This window comes from Spea bombifrons, chromosome 2, assembly GCF_027358695.1.
Source record: "Spea bombifrons isolate aSpeBom1 chromosome 2, aSpeBom1.2.pri, whole genome shotgun sequence".
Classification (NCBI taxonomy): domain Eukaryota; kingdom Metazoa; phylum Chordata; class Amphibia; order Anura; family Pelobatidae; genus Spea; species Spea bombifrons.
The window spans coordinates 39,147,936-39,165,176 of NC_071088.1; the positions used below are offsets into that span (position 1 = coordinate 39,147,936).

At 40.8% G+C, this 17,241-nt stretch overlaps 1 protein-coding gene and 1 long non-coding RNA gene across 2 annotated transcripts in view; both read left to right on the top strand.

Annotated features, from left to right (window-relative positions):
* CTTNBP2NL (CTTNBP2 N-terminal like) overlaps positions 1–16,762 on the top strand; it is a 38,964-nt gene extending 22,202 nt beyond the window's left edge. Inside the window, exons 3-5 of the mRNA XM_053457586.1 lie at positions 11,459–11,689; positions 13,076–13,183; positions 14,987–16,762. Of these exons, the coding sequence (XP_053313561.1) occupies positions 11,459–11,689; positions 13,076–13,183; positions 14,987–16,444 (1,797 nt within the window). The 3' untranslated portion in view covers positions 16,445–16,762. The remainder of the gene's footprint in view (positions 1–11,458; positions 11,690–13,075; positions 13,184–14,986) is intronic.
* LOC128475133 (uncharacterized) lies at positions 206–975 on the top strand. Its single transcript, XR_008346444.1, has 2 exons — positions 206–487; positions 880–975. It is a non-coding gene; the product is annotated as an uncharacterized LOC128475133 (long non-coding RNA).
* Positions 16,763–17,241: the final 479 nt, after the last annotated feature.

Here is a 17,241-nt window from a genome sequence, read left to right on the forward strand (position 1 = left end):
CATACAGTGGAGTCATCCACTCATATGTATTAAAAGTGCCTATTATGACTGAATTGAACCTTTAACTCGCTGTTCTCAGGATTGCAAAGTTTTTCAACCTTATTAAGTTATTGCCGCCTTTGTTACTTCATGGTTTTCCATTGCTTGCAACTAATTCGGACAGCCTTTGTAATGTTGGAGTGAGTAGAACCGAAATGAACCTCAAGAAGGAAAACATAAATGCTTGGTTCTGCCACCTTTTTCTACACATCTTAGTCCCCCTGAGGTAAAATAACCTTTAACTTTTAAGTCAAATATTTCTACATCAATATTGCTTAGTAAAAAAAACTATTGGATAGTTTTGATAACGTAATTGCGGTAAAAGCTGTGAAACCGAATAGACTTGCACATTCGGATTTGTACGAAATTAAATTTTACGTACGAATCTCATGAAAGGAGGCGGGGGCCCCAACTTCTTTTGCATCTTCTTATTCTGTCTTCTTTATTCGTCCGCTGCTCCTCGTGTCTTCTTTCTTCATTCACTTCTCCATGAACCTGGCCTCCCAGTGAACTTCCGCAAGAGGGCGGAGTGTCCCGGCACACCCTGTCCCCCGACTGGAGGAATGTTTTATCCGAATCGCTTTTTATCCTCTTCCACAAGTCTAAGAGCTACAGTTTTCCTTTAATTGAGCTAAGAATAGAATCAGGAAGAACTTTAGGAGAATATGCTCGTCTAGAAAACAGACGCGCTTCTTACAGAAATGCAGCAGTGCTAGATCAAATCAACCTTTTTAAAAAAATATTTATCACACCATTTAGGTTTCCCCATACGATAAGTCCTATTTCCCAGTACAACTATATTGTTATCAAAGGGAGATGCGCAGAGGCAAATTGACACAGGCAGGTATTTGAGATAATGGACGGATGTCTAAAGGCTAATAGTATTTGCATAGATTGTAGAGAAGGGAATGTTGCATAGCCCATCTGAATAGATAAGATACCAAAAAAAAAAATAAAGGAATAGAGAGTGTATCCCGAGAGAATGAAAACAATGGTAAATAAAGGCGATTAAGTGGAAAACCAAAGCAGGCCCTGGGTCACCAGAGCTGATTAGAGACAGTATTAAGTGAAAGGGATGGGATCGGGAAGTAATACGCAAGTGGGACAATTAATAAGAAGGCTAAAAGGCCAGTTAGTTAGATTTTATTTTTTTAGCACGGTTTTTTGTTTTGAGGCAGTGGCATACTAGTCATTGTATGTGTTCAAGCTCTATTATCTTAACCAAATCTACTAAACAAACACTCTTGACTCGTTATCATACTCCCTTGTGGTATAGAATACAATACTCATTGTTAATCATCCAGCTGGGCTCTGACTAATAAGAGTCTATGTAGGAAGGACTTCATGGTATTGCCATAAAGAATCCGCTCAGTGTGTTGCTTGTGCGGGGAAGGGCACACATTATATGACACGGTGGACATGGCATCCCGGATACCGCTGCATGGTTTGCGTTGCCCATGAATAATGCATAGGTGATATGAAAGGTTACTCTAACTCTCCTGACCGATCTAGCTAGGCATTGTGCAGGGCCAGCCATAGCCTTTCCTTGACGAGAAGCCATTTTTCTTGTGGATTTTAAGAAGATGGGTCTACCCAGGCAAGAGCAGCAAGAAGCAGAGAGACAGAGTGAACGTTATTAACTGCCTTGTATTTTGTATTTTTTTTACAATCTTGTCTGTCAAAAATGTATGTCAAGAATTCTTTGCAGGAGATATTAATTTTCTGAAAAATACATACACCTTGTGATATACAGAAAGCAATAGTATGAAAAAGTACACAATGTCTACAAAATGATTTACAAATTGGACTTACTCCTTTTATATATAAACTTCTTGTGGGTCAGAGAGAACGGAGTGCCCTTTAACTGGTACCCAGGGTTAAAATGGGGTCTCACCCTGCACCCCTTGCACACACAGCCAAAGAGTAATATCGGGATATTTGATACTTTTTTTTTGTAGATCTGGGTGAACTCTCCCAGGCCCCCATCTCTCAGCCTCCCTTCCTGTTTACTACGAGTTATATCATAAAGGCCTCTCTTGTACAGGCTGCAATGACATTTGCAGGCACAGAACTCCTTTCACGCAGTGCTGGCTGAAAGCCCACCCCAAATACTGCAGGGTCAGGCTCGTTTTCTTTATATTCCCGTTAACCCTAACTATTTATCCTTTCATTGCAGTAACGTTCTGCAATGCAAAAAAAGGAAAAATAATCCTAATCAGATAGTTTGTTGTCGATTAACATTATTATTCCCCATCCAGTTATTTTTTAACCCCTTAAGGACAATGGGCGGTCCCTAAACCCATTGAAAACAATGCATTTTGAGCCCGTACGTGTACGGGCCTTGTCATTGAGGGGTTAAATGACTACCAGAGGTTACCTATGGATTCTGGGCTTTTTATACCAGCAGCTTGTATGCTCATGATTGCATATTTCCACATTTTCTTTTATTTACTTTTAAGTGGTACCAAATATCTAGGAATCCCTAGAAACCTGTGATGGCTGGTGTATCAGAGAAAGCTCTATTTGTGGGCAGTTGATTATATGGCTATGGGACAGTTATCACTTATTTCTGACATAAGCTTGATTGCAGCCAATATTGTGTTCAAATCCACTTGTAGCTGAACACTGAGAATTAAGTGACCCCTTGAACCAACCTTGGATGAGTAGCAGGACCTCCCCAGTAAGCATGGGGATCGATTGATTGCATTTGGCAAGACATCAAATGATTATCCATACTCTGTGGCATTAACATAATTCTGTCCTAGGAATTATGATCCCTTAACATAGACAGAGACAAAGGACAAGAGGTCAGCAATATCTTTCCAGTAAAGAATGGTGATTCCAATTCTTCTGTTCTGCTCTGAATTAGACACACTTGAGATCTGATACACTAGAACAACACATGAAGTAAAGGAATTCTACTCGCTTAAAGTGAGTACATTCACCTCTCTACCATCCACATTAAACACATTGGCCGTGTTTTTTGCAGGGCACACGTAATTAGCACATATTGCTGATCAGCAAAAGTAAAGTACAGCCCTGCAGTATGTGAGATGTATAAACAGTTAATCAACTATACATTCATAGTTTTATTCTGAGGGACCTGTCTTATCCGTGCTGATTTTAAGCGGTATGCATGACACGGTATGCGGTAAGCGGTATGCATGACACTTTTTTTCCTGTTGATTTGTGACCTCTTTATTGCAGTAATTGCATGAACAAAACCTTATTATGTTTGACTAGTTCAGTAGAGCACCTAAAATATTTAAAATACTTGGAATGAGAAGTACAACAGATCATGTTTTTTTTTACAGTATATAAAATCATGATATAATAAACTTGTGCATCAAAATTTGCATGAATTTTCTTCTGTATTCTTTCTTTGTCCGCTTCTCCCCTTCCCCTGTATCAGCTCCGTTTAACCAGGCCTTGAGGAGCGCTTCAGCCCCCCCACCCCCGATTGGAGGAATAGGGTACAGGCTGTCCACATGGCTCCACCCCTTTTGTGGAAGTACTTTGAGAGGCCAGGATAATGTAGAGAGAGGTGCGGAAATGCTGCTCTGGCCTGTTGAAATACTTCTGCAAAAGGGCGGAGCCATGTGGGAAGTGCTCCGGGAGTCCTGGTTAACAGAGATGATACTGGGGAGAAGCGGATGAGGACAGAAAAACAAGAAGAGGCAAGAGAAGAAGCTGAGCTGCAGAAAAAAGAGACAGGGGTACGGAAGCAACTGGTAGAGAGGTTAGGGAGACATTGAGAGAAAAATCCCTCCAAACGGTGCATTTGCACAAATCTAATATATAATAACAAGTCATTTTCCTAATATAGCTATTTGCTGTTAAACATTTTAGTCTAGTTTGCAATATTATTTTCAGCATTCCATCAGAAGGTAAGTATATTGCGGGGTTATGTTTCAAGTCTTATCACCACAGCAGCAAACTAAAAAGGTTCTTGCTGATAGGACTATTTTGTTGGTTGCTATGGCAGTAAGAAGCCTTTTCACACTTTGGGCCAGAATCACTTTATACGTGTTACTGCAGTGTCTCTGTCTGGGCAGGGTAGCTTGCTAATGACACAGATGCATTTGGGTTTTTTATGGGAGCATCTGACCATATACACACCTTTACTTAGTGGTGCTGCTTGGTGAACAAGCAGCCTCAGTAAAACTGTGGGCTTTATTCACTAAAGTGGGAATTGTCAGGACAATTGTGAATGATTATGACAGCCTGAATGACTCACATGGTATATAATATACACACTTTTGTTTATTGGTAAAACTATTAGAAGATACCACCAATAAATCTGATGAATAAAGTACCAGTACAGCCTTGCATATCTCCCTGCTTTCACTTTAGCGTAGCCCTCGGTATTCTCGATCTTCAAGGGACTTTCTCGTTTGTCATCTCTGCTGCAATTTCCTGTTATTCTTTAAAACACAGCAACTTGTGCTGCTCCCATTTCCAGGTCCAGCATTTCCTTCCCAGTTCTTATTTATGGAACAAAAGCATCTTTCCAGTACATATCGTTAAGAAAATGTTGGGAATATAGGCTGTGTAGGGAGTGGCTGACACCAAAACCAAGGCAATGCACAGTCTTACGCAATAGTTCATTGACTGCCAAGGGTAAATATATTCGTGTAATGGGACTTTACACAGCAATATAGATAGCGACCCTGTTGAGTTTAATATATGCTTGCAAGAAGGCTTCGCTGCTTATTGTATGAACTCCTCAGGATTGACCGCTTCAGTTTTACCAACTCGTATCTTCAATTGTCTTCTATTTGTGAGCCTTTACAATACTGGAGAATCTCCCTATACCAAAGGTCCTCTTTATTGTGAGCATGGTGAAACCTAATAATGTCTTGTCTTGCATTTTTACTAAATGATGCCACTATGTATTGTTAAAGGCAAACCTCAGTGCGTTTCTCCTACAAGAAAGTCTTATTTGGCCCTGCGTAATGCAAAGGTAATGGGGGAGATTAAAAACCGCCCTCACTGATTAAACTATTCATTATACAGGGTTTGCTTAGCCCTTTGAGCAAGAGAAGCTCACTGAGATTAGTAATATGAGGGAGTTAGAGTATATAACTAACAAGCAAACTCCCTCTTTAGTGAATATTCCCCCCACTAGGTGTTTTTAATATGTCTGTTACAATGCAAAACTCAAATACAACATCTTTAAACTACTGTTTCCGTTAAGTTTATGGTAAAATGAGAAGGAAACAGACAACTACTTTCAAGGTATTTATCTGTCAACTATCTTTTAGTAAAGCTTTAAATAGTTGGATCCATATGATATTTATTAAGACAACAATCTCCATCTGGAACTCATTGGAGATCCTGTGACCTCGGCGGGTTCACCAGTTCCCATGCTAACGTAAATAAATACAAATAGGGTATCTGTGTAATGCAGAGGCTACACATGCCCACCTGGCCATCATATTATCTGATATCCTTTATGCCTACACCTTAGTAGTGATAACTGTTTTACTGGATCAATGAACACACCTTGATAATAGTATATCGTTTATAATACACAAAAGATCTCTCTCCAATCCTATCCATCAAGTCTTTTGTTCAGGTGGAGGGACATGGAGAACCAAGCAATGTTCTCAGAATGTGCACAGAGGGTACCGCCCTACTTAATTGTAAACCTACTTTTTTGTAAAATCTAGAAATCTACTGACTTAATATGAACATATACCGTATTATGTACAGACCCTGGGTAGCCAACATGTACCTTTCAGCAGCTGCAGAAGTGCAACTAATGGGCTATGAGTCAGTCTTTGGCTTGGGACCAAACATTTTACTCTTTATCTGTTGGCAACCCGGGACATCGATTTCTACCTATCCCAAACATTGCTTGTGGGACTGGTGCACTCCCTACGAAACTTTGCTTTTCAGAGCAGAAGCTCTAAATGTGGCGTTGTGGAATGTATTGAATAAATAATAATAATATATGAGTGCATCATGTCTTTGTATGGCGAAACCATAGTTCACCAGGAATATACCGTCCTCTGTTTTCTACATTTAGAATCGTTTAGACAAGATGTGATTGACACCATTGGTGTTGTTTAGTTTGTGTTATACTTGCTCCTTCATAAAGATATGTTACCTTCAGAGACGCTCTTACTGATCATTTGTTCAATCTCCATGGTATTTCTTTTTAGGCGCTGGTTTGTCCAAGCAGGAGAGATTATTTTCTTGATTATTGTGTTTGTAATTGCTCTGGAAGAGTTAGCGCACAGCTCTTTATTTGCCAGCGGTTGATCAAATGTATAACTATGCCAAGTCAGTGCTGCGTAGCTGCTGCAGGTAATCCCAAATAGTTCACAGATGTACACAGCATGGAAACGAAAAGCCAAAATAAAATCCTATAATTGCTATAAGATCTACAGTCACGTGAAAATGAAAGTACACCCTGTTTGAATTCTATGGTTTTACATATTAGGACTTTAAGACATTCATCTGTTCCTTAGCAGGTCGTATGTGTCATTATTTATTCAACAAAAAACAAGTTAAAATAAGCTATTTACCCAGTTTCTAAGGAACAGATGATTATTATGTACTGATATCTAAAAATATAGAATTCAAAGAGGGTATACTATGCTGTTTGCTGTTGCATTGGTTTCTCTGTCAAAGGCAAGATGGAGCCTGTAGCAGAAGTAATACCTTTTACTGGGCCACCATAAAAAAGATGGAGAGTCACATAAGCTTTGAAAACCTCAGAGCCTAATAAAACGTATCACAGGTGTAAGCTTTCTACCAGACACACACACACCCACTGCATTCCGGTTTAATAGCTCAGGTTTTCAAATTCTTTGGTATATTCGTAATTGGCAAAGTATCACTTTCTTCACAGTACTGTATATGGAGAAGCATGAATACCCTGGGCTTCTGGGGGGAAAAGGGTGGTGTATCTTAACCTGCTAGGATCCAGTCTAAAATGCGTATGCAGGCATGATCATAAACATGCACAGCCATCGATTCGTGTGTAAGACCCAATAAATCTTTGATATCATTCAGGAGGCAACCTAGCAGGTAATCTTTCAGGTATCAGAATTCATTTCCACGTCTTGGTGAAACCTGCAGTAACAAAGGCCGAGTGTCTATGGAATGTGGATCAGCTGGTTCTGTTGACTATTATTTAAAAAAAAAAAAAAATCATAATAAAAAGAAAAAACTGCGATGTACAGAAAAGGCATGAATACATTTTTCTTAACCTCTTCTGCACCTCAAGCTTCACTACAAATGTTTCTGTAATACCGTATTTGCTTGATTATAAGATGACCCTGATAATTAGATGCCCCCCCCCAAATTTGAATATTAATTTAGGGGGAAAAAAGAAAAGGCTTGAATATAGGACTACCCTATAGGAAAAAAGTTTTACTAGTAAATATTCACATGTAAAATATATTTTCATATTTAATTTAAAAAAATGCATTGTTTTTATTTCATTTTGTTTGCCAACCTGCTATGCACATCTGCCCCCAGCTTGCCACTCTGCTTCCCAGATATGCCTTATACCCCCCTCCACTGCTGCCCGGCACTTCCACTGAGGCTTCAGACAGTAAGGTCATGTCACGCCGGCGCTCAGTCATAGAAGCCCTAGCAGAAGTGCTGGGCAGCAGGGCTGCCAGAGAGGAGGATCCAGGTCCCCTGCAGCCCTGTGGGGGATCTGGATCTTAGTCTCATAGTCAGACCTCCATTTGACAACCTCTAACACAACCTTGAATATAAGGCAATGGGAATTTTTCAGAGCTTATATTCAAGCAAATATGAACAGAATAAAGTTAAGCATACTATGTGTGCAACAGCAAGGCCAGCTGAATTACAAAGTAAAGGTATTAAAGGGAGAGAGATTCACAGGCTTGGATTTCTCGTCTATCAATGTCCAACAGACCAGAACCCAGTGGGGAGCATTTAATGGCAGTAGGTTCGTTCCCTGAGTCTGCTGTGTGTCTAAGTGGTTGTATGTATGTGTGAGAGGGTGTAGCTGAAAGTGTTGTGTGCTTGTGGCCACATGCATGTGGGTTGGGTGACTGAGTGTGTTTGTATGGCTGGTGTATGTGATATGATATCTGTTGACTGAGAACACTCTGTTCATTAGTGGTATTTGTGTTTTAGTCTGCAGCAGTGCTGCTGCTTACTTTATCCACTATGCTGCTTATTATTCTTGAAATTATTATCGCTGACTGATGGAGATATTTATTCGGGATGTATTTTGGGAGAGCACTTTTAGCACTTCTGTCCAAGGATATATACTTATTTGTTTGTAATTTCCATTGTGAAAATATTGAAGTAGGTGCTCCACATGGAAAGGCCACAGTGGAAGCCAGGTCCCAATCATCATCTATGGCTGCACCCCCCAAGGGGGATATGCAGATCCTTCCCATCATGGCTGAAACTGAGGAAGAGTCGGAAATTATAGCCCCCCCAGCCCCTCTTCCCCGAAGACAAAGGGCACAAAACACCCCATTCACAAAAAGAGGCGAGTGTTTAGTCTTATTCAGTGTACAACCTTATCTGTGACTCAAAATCAAAATTCCACAGATGCACAAAACAACTAAAAATAGTGCTTGTGAACAGTATGATTTAGTGTCGTATTCCAGCCCCAGCCAAGGGCTGGTATTTTGTAAAAAAAAAATACCCCTCCACCACCAGCATAAGAACAGGGCAAATTAAGTGAGCGGTTTTCTCTTAACCCTTACCATTTTGCATGACAGGCTTCATGATCCTCGGGCTTCATGATGCCAGAGGACCAAGCTTTTCTCATAGGTGCTCACTTGATCTTAGCCAAAAGCCTGAGAAATGATGATATGTAGTAATGCTGTACAGGAGCCGTGTCGTGCGGCCACACAATAAACCTACAGAAATGTCTTGTTTGAATGTGATTTTCCTATTGTGAGGACAGTAGCGCTTATTATTATTGATATATATATATAGCATCATCTTATTCTGCAGCTCTGTGCAGTGGGTCACCACCCTTTTAAACGTTTTAAAGGTTGGCAATAGTTAATTATTCTTGATTTCGTATTGTGTCTACTTGCCCATTATCCAAAATCCCCAGCTGCGGTATAATCCTTTTATTACATTTCATGTGTAGGAGGTAAAATGATACATTTCGGGAATATAAAGAGCAAAACCAATTGACGTCGGATGAGCCAGACCGAGACCCGCCTTGTCTGACCTTTTTGGATATTTAAAAACTTACATATAATTTTTTATTTTTTTTACATCTGCTGCTGTGTATATTCACTTATGCTGATTAGCTGTTCAGATCAAGTTTTAGTCGTTCCTTCCAGTATTCTTTTAAACAGCTAGGTGTCCACAGTCTGGATGTGGTCCACAAGAGCTATCATAAGTGCCTCAGGCTACCCGAGTACTCAGTAGACTTCATTTTATTATTACATCATTTTTTTCTTTTACATTTTCCCCAGCAGTGACTCATTTAAACCTAAAAAGTCTAGATGACCATGGTTGCTTTTTATAGTTTATAGATTTTTTTTTTATTTCAGCTGGGTGGTTGAGCGGGGTCGGATATGGATGTGTCGGGAAGTAGCCAGAATGACTGAGGGATGGATTACCCGAGCCATAGTTTGGATATTTGCTTGCTCTGGTGTGCCCAGTGAAATTTACCTGACAACGTACTAGAGCTAGGGATGCTCACAGCTTCACCAGAAGATTTATTTTCCATTTTGGTCCAATTTAAATACTTTTATTGGTCATTTTTCCTGATTACAGCATGTGTTCACCTATTCATAACTTTGTCAGGACCAGACAGATTCTATTTGCACTAAGATTGGTTGTAAGATGGTCTATAAAGAGTGATCAGACACATTGATGATCACAAAATTCATGCATTTGTTTTGAGATAAAGTTGACTGATGCGCCTAGAACAGAATGTTGCCCGGCCATGCATCGGGAGAGCAGAAAGCGACTCCTGACATATTAATAGTTTCCTTCACAATGAGTAGCTGATATGCAACTTTCACTTGGCTACAATGAACTTTTAGCTCACCACACGCCCTTAAGTGACTCTATAATTCTCCTTCTTACTTGGGAACTCTGTGGGTTGCGCATGGAGACTCCGGGTGAAGTGCCACTTTTCTGGGTCACTAAAGGGAAACAGGTCACAGGAGCGTAGTTCCTGCACCCGGCCCACTCCCCCATTAAATATAGCATGTGTCCTGCGATGTCGGTCAGTGAGTGGACCCGAGACACACTGCCCACCGACGCCAGGGGCACTTGCCACTCGCATCCTGCAAGGGGGGGGCTCAGGGTACCCACAGCCTGAAACTTCCCAGGAATGGCTATGGTGATTGCACCATGTTTTGCTTTGTAATTGTTCTTTATAAATCACTTTATAAATCTTTATTATTTTTTGTTTTTTATAGATTATATGCTATAATGTTATGGGTTTTCTTCTTAGCTTAGTGTATGGGTCTGCAAATCTTTCAATTTGTAGGTAGGTTTAGCACCAGTATTCCGGAAGGATGTAGTTTTAAAGTTAGAAAGTAGTGTGGAATTAACCAGCTTGTATACCTTTTATGGGGCATATTCAGAGAGAAGAACGCAGGCACTCCCACAATATACTGGAAAAGCATCCAAAGGTCAGCCTGCTGTACGTCACACAAGATTTGAAGAGGGTGTGTGTGTACTACCAACTACAATAAATACAATATATACCTTTATAACTACAGATCGAGGGTGTGGAGACGTGTTTCCCAAGGGACTGACTTGTACAAAACAGAGGAAATTATCACAGCGTGTCCTTTTGCCTTGATAAGGATTTCTTTTTTCCTGTTCATAGACTCCTGCATCACTCACAGTAGGATAGTCACTATCAATTTTTGACGTCGCAGGATTTGGGTTATCATTCGCCGTTTTAAACACTCTGCGTGTTCTTCTGGCGGTTCCCCTGTGAACCCCTATTACAGAGCTTCTTTTGATGATTCTGTTGCAACAATGGAACGCATGAGTAGCTGATACGCGCTTTGTGGCCCTGTTTGCTTTGTCAAGCCTTGCTGTGACCCTAAAAAAAAATCGCAAACCTGCCCGTACGCGCACATTAAATAGGAAACGTGCCTTTTAACAAATATAAATACGCGGTAAGTTATGGTTTTTTTCTAAAAAAAAGAGCTCTGAAGCACTTTATTGTAGAGCTGTTGACACAATTTGGTTGGGCAGACTGGGTGGGCCAAATGGTTCTTGTCTGCCGTCACTTTCTAGGTTTCTATAATTTTATTAAAATTATTCATTAAGCCCACGTTTTGCCAGTGAAAGGAGCCCACTTTATAGAGGTTTACAGTACGCGGCAGTGAAACATCTTCGTGAGATAACTAATGACCCTCATCTTTTATTAAAATATCTCATGTATATGCAGTTTATATATCATTTCTTATCTCTTTTTTTTCCTCAGGCCCAGCATAAAGAGAGTTTCATTGAAGAACGCTATGGGAAGTACAATATCAGTGATCCATTGCTTGCTCTGCAGAGAGATTATGAGACTCTCAAGGATGAGAAGAACGGGCAGAGGCCCCCAGTGTGTTCCAACCCTTTGTATGTCTTGAAAGAAGTCATGAAACAGTGCAAGACCATGCAGGAGCGGATGATGGCTCAGCTGGCAGCAGCAGAATGCAGACACAGAAAGGTGAAAACGTGGTTTGGGCTTGCAAAATCCATTCAGGCCCTCCTTGGTTTTCTAGAGGACTTTCATCTCGGCTTTCCTAGATAGACTCAGGATACTAAAACATACTCCTAAAGAGTCTGTCCTCTTGTTTGTTTGCCATTGTGTGCATCTATATCACGGTGCATGTGGTCATTAGTGGATTTCTAGTAGCTATGTTTCCTTTTGTTGTATAGTTCTGCCACACACAGAAGAATCTTCTAATTCCCTTGTGAGTCCTTAGTACCTTGGACTGATATTGTGTCTCTGTCTGTCTGCAGTTCACTCATTCCAAAGGAATGTAAAGTAATAACACTGTATGATGTCACCTACCTGCTTTGTTGTTCTTCGTGACCTGTGGCTCAGAAGTTTAGATGAACCACGTGTGGCAAAATGCACTCCACTTAAACCAATCTTTGTTTAAAAAAACACCATGTAAGAATGTATAATAAAATAAAACCATTTAAAAAGCACTTAAAAATGTTTAAACAAAAGACATCTTCAAGGAAACTCACTCTCACATGTTAAGAAGGTATCCTGATTTCAATTGCCATAGAGGTTTTTGGAGTTTGTAAATGTATATATTTACACACACACACACACACACACACACACACACACACACACACACACACACACACACACACACACACACACACACACACACACACACACACACACACACACACTTTATAAATAGTGTAGGTCCCCTTTTCAGTTCTTGCAGTTTTAGCATTGTTAATGTAACAGGGGCTCCCTCCAGTGGTGTTGAGGTGTATTGTACATTATTCGGAAGGCACACATATATTTTCATATGAGATCCTTGACTGGCCCATTGAAAGGCGTTAAACTCTGTTAAGGACACTTTCAACGCTGGGACCTTTAAAACATTATGGGGTTTATTCACTAACGTGAGAACTGGTAGGAGAGCTTGAACTTTGGGGCTACATGACAGTGCATGACTTATTTATGATGCTCTTACCTTAAGGCACATTCACTTTTGAGATCAGTATGATAGTTACAAGGCAATAGAATAAAATAGTACCCCTACAGCAAGCAGTAATATGGTCAGTAGTTCCATATGTGGTCCTTACACTGTCCTTGAATACATTTGGAGAATTGTAAGATTACCTCTTGATAGGGTGTGATACCTTTTTAATATGGTCAACCAAAGAGGCTAGAAATGTGTGCACTACCAATTAGTGTAGGTTGGAAATTTTGTGACCAATAATATGCATCAGCTTGTTGGGGTTTCCCGTTTCGCTAGCTATTTCTTTATGTAATTATGGTTGATTTGGGGATACAAAGCCAGAAAGTAAACAGTGAAACTACGTTCTTGTGGCCTGCCCATTTATATGCATTCTCATGCAGGTTATTTTGGACCTTGAGGAGGAAAGGAGAAGGCATGCCCAGGATGCAGCGGATGGCGATGACGTTACATACATGCTAGAGAAGGAGAGAGAGAGACTGGCACAGCAGGTAATAAGTGATGAGATACCACCCATCAATTACCAAAGATAAACGTACTTGCTTATATCAATGAAGACAAATTCAGAAAATAAAGAATTATGGGCTTTGCTAGCAGAAAAATGAAAGCAGAAATATGTAGACATATGGTGGTTTGAATCCTTCATGTCGCAGATCCAAGTTATCTTCAAGGAAAAATAAACTTTTATTGTCTTAAGAGGCCCATAGTATGTTAGAAAACTATTGTCATTCTGTCATGTCAACCGTGAATCAGTTCCAGTAATTTGTGATGGTCTGTGTCTGCTGTGTGGAACACATGTAAGTACTCAGCCAAAAAAAGGAGAGGGGTGCATATGCTCTAAAAAGCTAAACTCCTGTTTTTGATACATGATTTTAATGACCTGTAATTTAATGGTCAGTAATGTACCGTATTGGCTCGAATATAGGCCGCACTTTTTTCCCCCACTTTAAGTCGGGCAGGCAGCGGGGTTAGGATACAGATCCCCCGCAGCGGTGCAGGGGACCTGCATCCTACTCCCCGATACGCTCAGACAGCCTCCCCTGCCAGCCGGGGTGCCGGCACAGGAGGTTGTCTAAGCGCATCGTGCGGAGCGTCCGCACGATGGGTTTTACCTCTGCCCACCCGGACTTACCGGAGCAGACTCCCGGGTGTCGGCACAGTGGCAGCATATCTCGGGGAGGGAGGACAGTGGCAGCATATCTCGGGGGGGGGACAGAGTGGCAGCATGTTTTTTGGTGCTTTTTTAAAGAAAAAAACTTTTTCTTTAAAAAAGCACCAAACTTTTAGGGTGCGGCCTATATACGGGGGCGGCCTATATCCGAGCCAATACGGTATATAGATATGGACAGTCCCAAAATCTTTTTCTTTATATTATACTTAATAAAATAATAATGCATAGTTTATCCTGTGCTGTAGAGGGGAGAGGTTTGTGTATGTATAAATATATAAATGTGTTATATAGATAACACTGTCAATAAATAAGCTTGTAAAATACTGCACTTTGCTATTAACCCCTTAATGACAAAGCTCGTACATGTACGGGCTCAAAATTCATTGTTTTCAATGGGTTTATGGACCGCCCGTCGTCCTGCACCATCTGCTGGCACACTAAAAAAATCACATTTTTAGATTAAATGTTTTTATTATTTACAAGCTCTGTCCTCAAGTCTCACAAAAAGACCATATTTTACATCTATTTTACCCCAAGCCTCAGTGTAGTAGTAATCTAATTTCCTGATACGTTAATTAGCCCCCTTAATGCCAAAAGGAATAACCTTGCAAATCTGGCTTGTATTTAAGATGCTTTGTAACCTAATGGATGTGCAGAAACTGTAATTCCCCTACTGCTAGCCCACCCTGAACATTAGTCATGGTAATGTATACAGTCTTCAGGCATTTTGCGTAATGTACTTTTGTTTTGAGTATTATGTCCTTGTTATATAGCTTTAGCTTAATTCATAGCAGTGTTCATCGTATTGACAACTTACTTAATATTCACAGAAATAAATACTGCTGAAATATGTGTTAGGGATTCACAGGCTTCCTTTAGGTGGCTGTGCTGTTCTTTGTGCCTGGTAAACCCACAACAGCTTATAGAAAAAACATGCCTCTTTCTCGCTTCTTCTAACCATTGATTTCCTTGTTAGTATCGCATTGTTACTTCTTTTACTTACCAAAATGTCTATTTCTCCTGTATAGTTTACCATTTTGCCCAAAGCTTGTATGTTCCTTTACAGAACCTCATGTATATTTTCTCTTTTCTCCTCTTTCATTTATGTCTGTCTCACCTGAAGTTGGAATTTGAAAAGTCCCAAGTGAAGAAGCTTGAAAAAGAACAAAAACGGCTTTCTGCTCAGCTGGAAGAAGAGAAGTCTCGCCACAAGAAGCTATCTTCTGTGCTTATGAAAGAGTGCACAAAAGCTAACAATCGAGCAGTGGAGGAAGGGCAAAAGGTTGAAGATGTTAATGTAAAGCTGGAGAAGGTTAAGACCAAAGTGACCCAGCTGGAGGAGGACCTGGCATTGGAGAAGAAGCGGAGCCTTCAAATGGAGGCCCAGGTGGAAAAACAGCTATCAGAGTTTGATATTGAAAGAGAACAGTTGAGAGCCAAACTGAACCGCGAAGAAAATCGAACCAAAGCCCTAAAAGAGGAGTTGGAATCCTTAAAGAATGTCTTGAAAGATTTGAAAGCTGCACCCCAGGTACAAGAATCCCTTGCCAAGCCCACCTCAGAGCTGAAATCCACTGGTGTTTCAACAGAGAAGCCTGAGGTCCTATCGGTTTCTTGCCAGACAGAGTGTGTACAGAATGAAAAAGGTGTTGTGGATGGCCCAGCCAAAGCCAATATTTCTCTCTCAACCCCAACTAAAATTCCACAATCGTATTCTAAAGTAAATGGACATCATAGTGTAACACACAGCAACGAGCATGTTTTAAAATTAAACGTAGGGGAAAACCAAAGGGAAAAGTCTAGAAGTCATGAAAATTTGCCTGAAACCGGAAGCTCTCCTGTCAGGGTTGAATCTCCTCTGCACATGGTAACACATCTTCCGTCCAGTGGCGCATCCTCCTCGCCCAGCAGTACAGCAGCCTCTTCTTTAACCTCCTCTCCATGCTCTTCTCCAGTGCTTTCACGGCGCCTAATTGGGGCAACAGCGGGGAGCCCCGGATATCAGTCTTCATACCAGGTCGGCATCAACCAACGCTTCCATGCTGCGCGACACAAGTTTCAGTCTCAGGCTGAGCATGATCAGCATGTTTCTGGCCTACAGAGCCCACCTTCGAGGGATTTATCTCCAACCTTAGCAGATAATTCTGCAGCCAAACAGCTCGCTCGCAACACAGTCACCCAGGTGCTTTCCCGTTTCACCAGTCAACAGGCCTCAAGCAAATCTGTCCCTCCCAACAGTTCTCCATTTGGCACAGACTATAGAACCCTTGCCAGTCCTTCTAACCAAAAGAACGATGGGAGCCATTCTCCAAATCCTATCAAAGTTTCCAGTCCTCTAAGTCCAGTGTCCCCGGGGATCAAATCCCCTACCATATCGAGGGTAGAAAGAGGAAACCCTCCTCCAATTCCTCCAAAGAAGCCAGGTCTAGCTCAGTCACCAGCTTCTCCAATCCCACCAGCCAAAGTGCCGAACCAACCACCTTCACTCGGAGGTTCAGTAGAAGTTTCTAGTAGTTGCTGCTCTAACAGCATACTTGCAAATGGGAAAGATATTGACGTAATGATGCCATCTGGCAGCTAGAGCTACAAATTGGTGGCCAACATTTGGAGACATAAACACGTCGACTGACTAGTCCTGTGTCTGAATGCTCTATACAAAATGATCAAACGTATTTATTTTGATAGTAGAAGAAAATTGTATAGTTTACTTTTTATTTACTTTTGCCTTTATTTACAAACCGTGTTTTCCTTTTTGATATGGAAATGAACGCTTATCCTGATAAGGGAAAAATACCCACATCTACCTTCCACGTACAGCAGTAAATATGCAGGCGATTGAATGGTTGAATATATGCTCGAGGCAGATGAGACATGGAAATCGAATGATGCTTCATTTTTAGCAGACAAATGCTATTATATAAATGTAGTTTTGGATGTGGTGGCGAGTTATGTCGCTGTGTTTTGAAGCTGCCTATTATGAAATCATTAACATAACATTTATTCCATTGTTATTCCAAAAACGTTTACCGTTTTCTATGTAACGCTTTCAGTTGAAGTGTTATACCACGTGGATGCCAAACATGGCTCTCAGGAGTTTCAGACGACTTCGTTATGTCAGTAGCGTTATCAGCTTGACGTAAAATTGAGTACATACTTAGGACAACTTTTGTTACCAAAACTTTTCCATGCATGTTCATAAACAATAATGTACAGTTTAGGTGGTAAAGTGGACAGGTATTGGTGCTCAAGTTTAATGTGAAGAGTTGTTAACCGTTTGGTTGGACGTGAAAAATACCTTTTTGGTTACTGTACTGCTGTGATTTACTTTTGCCACCAAATAGGGCCGCCGTTAGCATCACTTCGTGTGTCTGGCGCTAT